This window comes from Nicotiana tomentosiformis, chromosome 6 (assembly GCF_000390325.3).
Source record: "Nicotiana tomentosiformis chromosome 6, ASM39032v3, whole genome shotgun sequence".
NCBI classification, from domain to species: domain Eukaryota; kingdom Viridiplantae; phylum Streptophyta; class Magnoliopsida; order Solanales; family Solanaceae; genus Nicotiana; species Nicotiana tomentosiformis.
In genome coordinates this window covers 136,536,363-136,548,719 of record NC_090817.1, presented here as the reverse complement: position 1 = coordinate 136,548,719, position 12,357 = coordinate 136,536,363, and the positions used below count along the sequence as shown (strand labels likewise).

Genomic DNA, 12,357 nt, shown 5'->3' with positions numbered 1-12,357 from the left:
GGTCCCCGTCCGAATATACCAACAAGTTCCATTACATAACACGGACCTACTCGAGGCCTCAAATCATACCTAACAACCTCAAAAATACGAAATACACACGGATTCAAGCCTAATAAATTTCCAAATTCTACAAACGACGCTGAAACCTATCAAATCACGTCCGATTGACCTTAAATTTTGCATACAAGTCACATTTCACATTACAGACCTATTCAAATTTCCGGAATCAGATTCCGACCTCGATATCAGAAAGTCACCCCCGGTCAAACTTCCTAAAAATATAACTTTCGGTATTTCAAGCCAAATTCCACTACGTACTTCCAAATAATTTTCGGACACGCTGCTAAATCCAAAATCACCATACGGAGCTATTGGAATCATTAGAATTAAATTCTGAGGTCGTTTACATATAAGTCGACATTTGACCACTATTTTAACTTAAGCTTTAAACATTGGAACTAAGTATTCCAATTCATTCCAAAACCTCACGGGACCCGAACCAATTGCCCCGGCAAGTTACACAACAACTGTAAAGCCCAATTTAATCAGTAAATGGGGAAACGGGGTTATAATACTCAAAACGACCGGTCGGGTCGTTACACTAATAGATAGTGTTATCACGTGTTGCTCCTTAAAATATCAAAAGATGTGAGAAACTTTTAAGAGAAACATTTTAAAATTACAGCTAAGACATTTGACTGAAAATAAAATGTAAAACATAAATTTTAAACCATAAGCCCTATATATTAAAAATATTCTAATTTCTCTAATATTTGCTCCTAAAGTTAAGTTAATTGGACTTGGTGAATTTGATTATTCATTATTTTAACGTGGAAACAAGAGCTTTATTTTCGCAAATAACGTGCTGCCTTTTTCATAGCCGATGAATTCGCTAATCTATACACCTAAACTTTCACCCACAGCTCATCACTCAAGTTTCTTCTATATATTCACCACACAAATTCACTTACCTCTCATCAACTCCACTCAAATTAAACCTCCCAATAATCAAAGAGATTCACAAATTAAGCAATATCTCTATCTTTATATCATACATATATTACATTCATAACCTTATCTCATATTGATAGAGATATATCAATTTTGGAGTTGTTGGAATTAGCTTAGGAAACCAAAATTGAATTAACCATGAGCCATGCACAATTCTACGACAATCATGCAATTAAGGCAGATCAAGACATGATTAGCAATAACAACAATATTTCTCCTCCTTTGAAGATCAATAAGAACTCTCATTTGATCAAGAAATCATCGACGAATTCGTTATCTTCTTCTTCGTCTTCTTCCTCCCTATTTAATGGGGTCGCGGCCACCACCTCAACCACCATCCCTCAACAACCACGTCATCCCATTATCATCCACACACATCCTCCTAAAGTTATCCACACTCATCCGCGCGATTTCATGGCATTGGTCCAAAAACTCACTGGCTTTTCACGAGAAGACGACAACTCTTCTCCTTCTCATCCACCTCTTCCTCTACCTCAACATCCCAAATCCGAGGAGGAGGACCCCGTTTCTGGCCCCGAAAGCTGTCTTGGAGATATCCTCAGACCTGATAAAGAAATTATTTATCAAAATAATAGTAGGAACATTAATAAGAAATGTGAGTTATTGGCCAATGATGACAATGAATCTACATCGGTTGTCACGGATGAAAATAGTGGTAATTGCAGTGTAGGAGATGCTCAGGTTAATTCATCAGCTTCTTGTTATGTTCCTCCTCCTCCAACAATTTTTGATCTACCTAATATTAATGATATTAATAGTGGTATTAGTAATTATAATAATCTTAGTGACCCTCCAATTTTCTTAGATAGTAATGCACCTTTTCTTAGTCCAAATTCGACAGATTTATTTTTCACAGATCAGCCATTTTGTAACTATACCGATCCATTGTTTTTTATGCCTAGTACTAGTATGAGAAGTTCCATTTCTTCTTCTTCATCGGAAAATATTAAGGAGCTTCCAGATTTTTGAAGTCCAGCTTCGGATATTATAAGAGAATTAGGACTTCTTTTTCGTAGTTTTTTAAGTGATTGGGATTTTTATTTTATTTTTACTGTTGTCTTTCAGATTCCTTTATGTTTCAGATAAGGAAAATATTTTGCAGCATTTTTCCTTGTAGGTAGAGTTTAAATAAATCTAGATTTTTTTTTCAATAATGAAATAGCCATAGAAGAAAATGAATGGTTATTTTATTTTGAGTTCCGTTCTGTAGTTGATAGTATTATTTTGTAGTTGAAATTAATAAGATTACTTTTGTTCTTTGCAATCTCAATTATTTAGATCTGATAATGATGTAGTGTGCAAATTCTGTCTCTTGTTTATGTGTATATTGAGTTGATTCCATCTTCTACTATGAGAATTCTCATACGTAGCTTATGTTATCTTTTAACAGTTTGATGTACTAACTGGCTTTCAAGTTACTAATATTGTAACTTATGATTGTCACACTTCCTTTTTCCCCCCACAAAAGATATATGTGTTAATAAATTGTTGTGGGTTAAAAAGTTTTTTCAAGTGACAAATTTGAATAGGAATTATTTTATTTACAGAGTCGTCACTTGAAATTGATTTTTGGGGTGTTCCACGTCACCTTTTATTTGAATCCCTAGTCAAAGGAAGGTTTGACTCTATTATTATTGGTCTGCGATAACAAAATCCAGATAAGGAATTCTGTTGACTGGGGAGAAGGTGTAAGGCATTCCCCGAGTCTCGTGGTTCTAGCACGGTCGCTTTATTGACTACAACTTGGCTTGAATTAATTTAGATAAACTGTGATTTATTGATTTTCATGTTTTATCTATCCGCTTTTATTTTAAAATATGGAATTATCTTTGAAACGAATCACGTGTGTGAATCCGTTTTGTTTATTGTGCCAAAATCATGTCACGTGTACGTGCGCGCAATTAATAGCATTTTTATTATATTTAAGGTTATTTCGCCCGAAGTTGCGCGAACGCATACCTTGATTTTAGTTTTGAAAATCGTAATTATGTCACGCGAACATATACATAATCACGATGATTTAGTTAATTATGAGTACGCCTAAAGCATTCTAGCGCATTCATGATTTGTTTCTTTCCTGAGTTTGAGATTATTGTGAAGGCCATGAATTATGGAATTACTTATGGAAGAAGTGTATGATTTTAGATATTTGAATAAATAAAATATCATATACCAACACCCTACAACTCAAAAATTGAAGCCCAAACTCATTAGGGTCCAAATCTTTCCAACTTTAAAGCAAGTTTGAATACCATATTTTCAAAAATATGATTAAGCATATAGCATTTAAGGACTAACTTACATTATTATTTATAAAGTTTAAAGGCAAATAAATAAAATAACATGAAATAAGATTAAAAAAACAGAGGGAAGAATAAACCTTTAATGCAAAATTTCCAATTAAATGAGTCTCCAAGAACAGGTACAATAACTCAAACGAACGTCGAACAAGTATAAGCGAAGAATAATATCAAACCTAGTGAACGGAGCTCCAACGGAATCATCGACCTCGACTATTGACTCCACTTTTTGGCGTGTAAAAAAGGATGTTATGAAGTATTTTTGTTGGGTTTTGGGTGATGACTTGCTGGATTGTTTGAAAGAAAGACGAAGAAAGAATGACACGAGTAGAAATTCTCTTAGTGTAGAAGAAGAAAAAATAGTTTCTCTCAATTCCCTCCTCCCTTCTTTTTTTTCCTTATCCCCCCTTTATCCTCACATTTCTCTTATATTTATAGAAGAAAAAAATCGAAATTTTTTCAGATTTTTTTATTTTAATTAAAAAGAATTCCCACTTTCCATTTTTCTTTTTTTAAAAACAAAATAATTCTCCACTTTCTTTTACTTTTATTTTTTAATTTTTCATTTTTTTTACTTTACTTTTTTAAATTTTCCACTTATTTTACTTTTCTTTTTTAAATTTTCACTTATTTTACTTTTCTTTTTTTAACTTCCACTTTCTTTTACTTTTTTTTAAAAATTTTCAGATACCTTTACTTTTATTTTTTAATTTCATCTTTCTTTTATATTTTATTTTTTAAAATTTTCACATTCTTTTACTTTTATTTTTTTAATTTTCCACTTTCTTTTACTTTTTTAAAAAAAATAATTTCCACCTACTTTTATTTTTTATTTTTTATTCCATACTTTTAATCCTATTATTTTATTCCCATCCGAAAATTTAAAAAAATATTTAATCTTTTCATTTTTTTAAATTTATTTTATTTTAAAATAAAGATAAAAAATAAAAATAATACTAATAGTAATAATTTGACCTTTTAAATTATTTTTAATTCTTAACCTATATAAAAATAATGTAACAAAGCTAAAAAATATATATATTAAATTTCTAAAAATATTTACATAGTAGAAGGTGGTAAAAATTCAAATATAGTCAAAAATTAGGTGCTCACAGCTGTCCCTCTTTGCTTGGAAACATGAATAGATTTTAGGCAAAAACTAGGTGATCCATGTAACTAATTTTTGACCAAACCGTTATTCAAAAGGAAAAGAAATAAAAGATAGGGTGTAACCGAATCCTGGTTTTGGACAACCTACATATCCCGGGTTATAGGGGAATCAGGTCATGTGTAGTTCAAGGAGAATGGTGGAATGATGAGTTGAGGAGTCGAGTGAGGTTCCATCGAGGCTCTGGTCCACGATCGTGCTATTATTAAAAAAAAAAAGAAACTAAACAAGTCTATTAGCTATGAGTTACAAGATTCCTATCTATGAGTCTTCTAAAACTTGATCTTGAGTCTTGATTGGTTCTTCATGCAGACTCTGATCTAAACCTTGATGCTCGCTAGTTGTAGGTGCTAGTTCATTGTTCTATAGCTTCTTCTAATCAAAACAGGACTCCAATGCTCGTGGCTTCAGCCATGTCTTGAGCATTCCACATCTTTTCAACTGCTTTTACATTTTGGATTCACCTATTTTTTCTTTTCTTTTATCCTGAATTGAGACTTCTTCTTTTGGTCATCTCGAACCCTATGCCTCGAGGTAAAACCTACTCAGATACCAAAACAAACAAACGAACGAAATTTTTCTGCCCTAGTTTGCACTAGGAAATTTCGTGAGTTATTGTAACAAAATTCTAAACTACTTCTTTATTGAAAGCAGTAAAAGGTCGGGAATAGTGTACTCCGAAATAACAGAGACTAGGGAATAGAGGCCCTATGTCTAAAATGAAAGAAACTAGGGAGTGGAGACCCTATATTGGAAAAGCGACTAGGGATTGGTGTACCCTAATACTGGCAAGGAAATGTAATCAGGGTTTGGTACCTTGTATTACGGAAAAAGAATGTAATCAGGGGTTGATAACCTGTATTTCGGAAAAGAATGTAGTCATGGGATGGCGTCCTGTATTACTAAAAGGAAATGTAACCAGGGGATGGTACCCTGTATTACGGAAAAGAAATGTAAACAGGTGCCGGTGCCCTGTATTACTGAAATGAAAATGAATCCCCTGGGAGAAAATGTTCTACCTCGGTTAAATTGCGAAAAACGAGCCTGGGCGAAAAGTACTTCTACCCGAAATATGAGCTGGATCACTTCTACCCGAAATATGAGCTGGATCCCCCTAGGGGAAAAGTTTCTACCTGGGTTAAGCTACGTAAAATAACCTAAGCGAATGGTACTTCTACCCGGAACTATGAGCTGGATCCCCTTAGGCGAAAAGGTTCTACCTGGGTTAAGCTACGTAAAACAACCTGAGCAAAGAGTACTTCTACCCGGAACTATGAGCTAGATCCCCCTAGACGAAAAGGTTCTACCTCGGTTAAGCTACGTAAAACATCTTGAGCGAAGAGTACTTCTACCCAGAAACTATGAGTTGGATCTCCCTAGGAGAAAAGGATCTACCTGGGTTAAGCTACGAAAAACAGCCTAGGCGAAGAGTACTTCTACCCGGAAACTATGAGTTGGATCCCCCTAGGCGAAAAGGTTCTACCTGGGGTAAGCTACGAAAAATAGCCTGGGCGAAGAGTATTTCTACCCGGAACTATGAGCTGGATCCCCCTATGTAAAAAGGTTCTACCTGGGTTAAGCTACGTAAAACAACCTGAGCGAAGAGTACTTCTACTCGGAACTATGAGCTGGATCCCCTTAGGCGAAAAGGTTCTACCTGGGTTAAGCTACGAAAAACAACATGAGCGAAGAGTACTTCTACCCGGAACTATGAGCTGGATCCCCCTAGGCGAAACGGTTATACCTGAGTTAAGCTACTGTAAAACAGCCTGGGCGGAGAGTACTTCTACCCAGAACTATGAGCTGGATCCCCCTAGGTAAAAATGTTCTACCTGGGTTAAGCTACGTAAAACAACTTGGGCGAAGAGTACTTCTACCCGGAACTATGAGCTGGATCCCCCTAGGCAAAAATGTTCTACCTAGTTAAGCACGTAAAACATCTTGAGCGAAGAGTACTTCTACCCGAGAACTATGAGCTGGATCTCCCTAGGAGAAAAGGTTCTACCTGGGTTAAACTACATAAAACAGCCTGGGCGAAGAGTACTTCTACCCGGAACTATGAGTTGGATCCCCCTAGTCGAAAAGGTTCTACCTAGGTTAAGCTACGTAAAACATCCTGAGCGAAGAGTACTTCTACCCGGAACTATGAGCTGGATCCCCTTAGGCGAAAAGGTTCTACCTGGGTTAAGTTACGTAAAACAATCTGAGTGAATAGTACTTCTACCCGGAAACTATGATCTGGATACCCCTAGGCGAAAAGGTTCTACCTGGGTTAAGCTACGTAAAAAAGCCCGGGAGAAGAGTACTTCTACCCGGAACTATGAGCTGGATCCCCTAGGCGAAAAGATTCTACCTGGGTTAAGCTACGAAAATAATCTATAATAGTGATGCATTCTGAAAATAAAAGAAAATAGAGATTTTGCGAAACTCACCTTTTGTGACATTCGTCCTTTAGGAATCGCCATTCTGCACTGCTTTATTCCTGCTGCAAACAAAGAAAAATTATGAGTTTTAAAAGTGGTATTCGGTTTGTGGCCTTACTGTCTTTGGCAGCTTGGCTTTGTGACCATCTTCTTTTGATAATGATTTCAACCTGCCACTGGATGTTTCGTGAATACCACCTGTATTTCTGGCCCCGGAGAGACTTTGACATTTCAAACTTTTACATGACAGTTGGTCGCGTGGGACTTAACCTTTTCAACTTTATTTTGCCTTTGTGGCATTTCACTTTTGACTTCTTTCCTCTAAAACTTTTAATTTCAGAGCATTGGGGAACCATTGACTTTTCAAACTTTGCCAAAACGGTTAGCCACTTGGGACTTAATCTATTCAACTTCATTTTGCCTTGTAGGAATTTTCAATTTGATTTCCTCCTTTCGAGAGTTTTTGATTTCAAAGCATCAGCCGCCATGGCCAATCGGGGTTGATTTGATGCCCCTTGCCAAGGCTGGGTGCCTTTTCAATGTATCTGTTCGCTTCAAACGAGAGCCCTGTAATCGGTCTTACCATCCTTTCTTTGCCTTTATTTTGACACGAAGTTATACCGAAAGGAATTCAAAGAAAACAACAATGGAATGGAGAATGAGTTTAAATAAGAGGTGTCCCTTTCGGGGAACATAAATTAAAGAAGGACTTATCTAGGAGTACATGCGGACTTCAATGAACATGACATGCCTTTTGGACTGGACACTTGATCCGTCTGAGCTATCTAATTCTCAAAATCCATCGCAAATGTTCAACTTGAAACTGTCTTGGTTGTGCTCATACCGGAGTATCAAAGACCTCAATTCGGCTAGTAGCGCCCTTTGCGGGTTTTCGCTAGCTGACCTCTCTCATTTCTTTTCTCACCATCGCCTTATAGTGCTGTTTGCGAGTTTTCACTACAAGACTCTCATTTTCATTTTCTCTGCTCGTCATCGTCCTATGATGCCTGTGAGGGTTTCCACCAATGAAGATCTCTCATTTTATTTCTTTATTTTGGTTGCATCAGATCCAAATGACTATATCCTCCAATTCTTGAACATTCTCGTTGATTGATCGAAAGGACTTGAAAATGATTTGGGTAAAAAGAATTTGGATTGAATTACAACTTTGGGACCTTTCAGGCGAAATCATCGTTGAACCATTGTAATATCTACCCCAGTTTTAACTTTTTGGGGGGAATGTGGATATTTTATTTTAGTGTGACTGAAACCCAGAGATAGGCTGCCTACGTATTCTTTCGGAATCAAGTCGAACGTAGTTCAATGTAACATGAACTGTTTTTTTTCTTTTGTCTTTCTGTCTGTTTTGTTTTCTTTCTCTTTCCTTTTTTTTTTCTTTCTTGTTTTTTTTTTCTTTTTCTATAACTCCTTCACGCTCCAAAGAGGGTAATCAAAGAAAGGTAACAGTCTCAAAGGATTGGCAAAAAGGGTTAATGGTATTTGGATAGCGAGAATGAAAGCCTTCGTCATCTCAATCAAAGAGCATTAAAGGTCTGAAGGGTCAAACACACTACCTTTTTGACTGAATCAATTTGGAGCCAATTTCCTTTAGCTTCTTCATGATGCGAGAAGATACATCTCAGAACGAGTTGCCCCACTTTAAATTTTCTGGCCGCACTTTCTTGTTGTAGGCATTAGCCACTCTTTGTTGGTACAACTACTCGTGACAAACTGCGGACAATCGCTTTTCATCAATCAGTGTCAATTGTTCCAATCGATTCTTGACCCAATCTTTATCCTCAATCTCGGCTTCAACAATGATCCGAAGAGAGGGAATTTCAACTTCTTCTGATTTCATTCGGACTTGGCCTAGACCTATTGTTCAAATTATTTGTTTATTTTCTCACAAGCCTTATCTTCAACACATTCTGCTTCTTGATTCATTATTTCGAGGTCTGGCAGCATTTTAGGATCTATGCATGAAGTTCGCAAGCATGTCATGTCATTAAAATCTGCATTAACAGAACTGAAAAAAGAACAAGAAATATGACAAGATTAAGAAAAGAGACATTCAATAAAATATTAATTTCATTTGATTTGATTTTTTTTTAAAAAAAAAAAAATTAAAGATAGAAGGGTTTACATCACAAAGAAAGACAATAAAAGTAAAACGTCCGCATTACACCCTGAAATAATCCTGACGCAGAAAAGATAGCAAGACCGGCTACCGAGACTCCCATCTGATAGAAAACTTTTCAGGTTTGGCGCCCGTTTTTAGGTTTCTCTTCTGCCGCGGAAATTGCTACTGTGGCTTTCAGTATTGAATCAAATTCCTCATCTTCACAGATCATTCCGATTACTGGCCCATTGGTGTGAATAGGCAGAGGATTGTTCATCATATTAGGGGTCTCTTCATCCCTAAGCACTATTGCCTTGACTTCGATGAGGTCTTCCACTGCTCTCTTAAGAATCCAACAGTCTTATGTATCATGTCCCACTCCTCTAGAGTGGTATTCACATCTAGCATTAGCCTGGTGTGAGGGGGACTCAGGGTTTGGCCGGTTCGGGGCTACTAGCTACAGTAGACCTAGCCTCACTAGATTTTGGAATATGCTCGAGTATGATTCACCAATAGGGGTGAACTGATTCCTTATGGGGAGGTTCTTTTTTTTTTGATTTTTTTTTTCATATCTTCATTTCTTTTTCTTTCTCATTTTTTTTTCGCACTTTGTTTTTCTCTGTTATTTTTTTGTCACTCAATTTTTTTTATTTTTTTCGGTTTATTTTTTTACTCAATTTGTTTATGTCTATGATCGAATCCGATAGGAATTGCCTACGTATCATAACGCCGCATGAATCAGATCATTACGCAGTTCAAGAATATAGGGAACAAAGTACATAAGCTAGCTCTTTTTGTTTATTTGGAAATTTTTGAAAAGAAGATTTATTAAAGGAGAAAGAAAATATATATTTTTTGAATTTTGATTGATTTTGTTTTTTTGAATTTTAGGGAGAAATACTTCTAAAGAAGGAAAAAACATATTTTTGGATTTTGATTTGATTATTTTTTCAAATGAGACACTTCTAAATTTAAAGAAAATATTTTTTGGGTTTTAAATCTTTTTTTTATTAGAAATTTTCTAAGAAAAGACTTCTAAAGAAGAAATTAAAGGAAAATATTTTTGAATTTTTAAAAATTGGGGGCCAGAACCGATGAGGTTTGCCTACGTATCTCACATCCGGTGAGAATCAGACCCGCATAGTTCGATCAGTTTTGACTCATTTTGAAATGACTTCTCTTTTCCTTTTTTTTTTCTTCAAAATATTCGTCAGAATTTCAGAAATTTTCAAATAATTGAGTTTTTCAGAACCGGGGTGAATTTCCTTTTCCTACTCCGCTCTTGATTTTTCTTGATTTCCTCCCATATTTTAAAAGTCGATCAACATGCAAGCCGAAACAAATAAATGCACAAATAGCACGTATGATGCATCAGGATGGTCTTTTATTTTTGGGTACACTTGTCCTACACGGACCCAACCCCTGTGTTGAGTCCCCAAAGTCAAATGCACATGATGCAAACCAACATTCCTAATAGGGATCCGGCATGAGGCTATGTTATTGTAGGTTTAAAATCCTGGGGAGAGTGTTTTAGACCTGGCTTACCCAAGCGGACAGCTCGAGCCGAGGTGGGGGCAACGTACCGGGAGCACGAAAGTCTACCCGGCCTAGTTACTGATCCAACCTCGTTCTATTTGGTATGATATCTAACAGAAAAGTGGGCCACGCGCACGTGTGCACCATAAATTCAGAAGACTCGGAAGGGAGGCGTAAGAAGGCAGTTTATATAGTTCAAATAATATCAAAGTGGTAAATGAGTGGCAATTAGCACATAGGCCCACAAACACAGTAATATCAACAATCAAGAAAGCCAAGTATAGATCACATTACAAGCTCGAATTCTGAAGCCTAAACCAAAAGTTTTGGGTTCTTTTCCCCAGCAGAGTCGCCAGACCTGTCACACCTCATTTCCCTCCCACAAAAGATATATGTGTTAATGAATTGTTGTGGGTTAAAGAGTTTTTCCAATTAAAGTGATAAATTTGAATAGGAATTATTTTATTTACAGAGTCTCTATTTGAAATTGATTTTTTGGGTGTTCCAAGTCACATTTTATTTGAATCCCTAGTCAAAGGAAGGTTTGACTCTATTATTATTGGTCTGCGAAAACAAAGTCCAGGTAAGGAATTCTGTTGACCGAGGGGTTGACTTTTTGATATCAGGGTCGAAATCCGATTCTGAAAATTTTCATAAATCCATTACATCATTTATGACTTATATGCAAAATTTGAGGTCAATCGGAATTGATTTGATATGTTTCGGCGCAAAATATAGAAGTTGGAAGATTTAAAAACTCATAATTCGATTCGATGTGCGATTCGTAATTTCGGCGTTGTTTGGCATGGTTTGAAGCCTCAACTAAGTTCATATTGTATTTTGGGACATGTTGGTATATTTGGTTAAGGTCCCGAGGGCCTCGGGTGGATTTCGAAAGATTAACGGAATGGATTTCGGACAAAAAGTAACTGCTGGAATATTTCTGCTGCACAAGCTATTTTTGGACGGCAACCGGTGCAATCGCAGAGCTGACTTTGGAAGCTTATATCTCAAAATCTATAAGGAATCTGAACATTATCAAAACATAAAAGTTGTAGCCCTTTGATTCTAGTTTCCAGAATGATAAACCATTTATCATTCAGACATTTATACAAAATGTTATGATCGATTGACTGAAGCTGGTACTGCAGATTTTGGCTACAGCAGTGTGCATCGCCAGAAATTTCTGCTGCACAGGGCTGACTTTGGGAGCTTATATCTCGCAATCTATAAGGAGTTCGGCGATGAGAAAAACATGAAAGTTGTAGTACTTTGTATCTAGTTTGCAGAACTTTAAACCGTTTGGCAGTTGGAGTTGAGTACAAGAAGCTATGATTGATACACTACAGGCTGTCGAGGAAGAGTTTGATGTTTTCAACATAAGCATGTAATGATCCAAAAGTCCATTTTTAGTTGTAGAGATCGAAATTTAATTTCGAGACTTTCGACATTTTGATAATGAATTATAGGAGTGATCTGGAAAGTTTGGTCTAATTTCATCAAGTCTCGATTGAGTTTTAAGCGCGAAATATGAGTTAATTGTTTAACGAGCGAAATTGGTATCACATTGAGCAAATGAGCTCCGAATTGAGTTTCGATTGAACGAATGGGTTCGTAGTTTTATTTGTGACTCATAGGAACAAGAATCGTCGAATTTCAAGTTCGTATGATGGAGTTAGAGCCTTTTAGTGAAATAAAACTGCTGGTGTGCACCTTTACCGACCAAATGTGACACTTTAAGAGACGGGATTGGACTTTTAGCGACCGCAATAGTGTTTT

The 12,357-nt window shown here is 36.3% G+C and overlaps 1 protein-coding gene across 1 annotated transcript; it reads left to right on the top strand.

The window, feature by feature from the left end:
- Positions 1-1,149: 1,149 nt before the first annotated feature.
- LOC104096829 (VQ motif-containing protein 20-like) lies at positions 1,150-2,001 on the top strand. Its single transcript, XM_009603260.3, has one exon. It carries the CDS (start codon positions 1,150-1,152, stop codon positions 1,999-2,001), a length of 852 nt encoding a protein of 283 aa, XP_009601555.1.
- Positions 2,002-12,357: the final 10,356 nt, after the last annotated feature.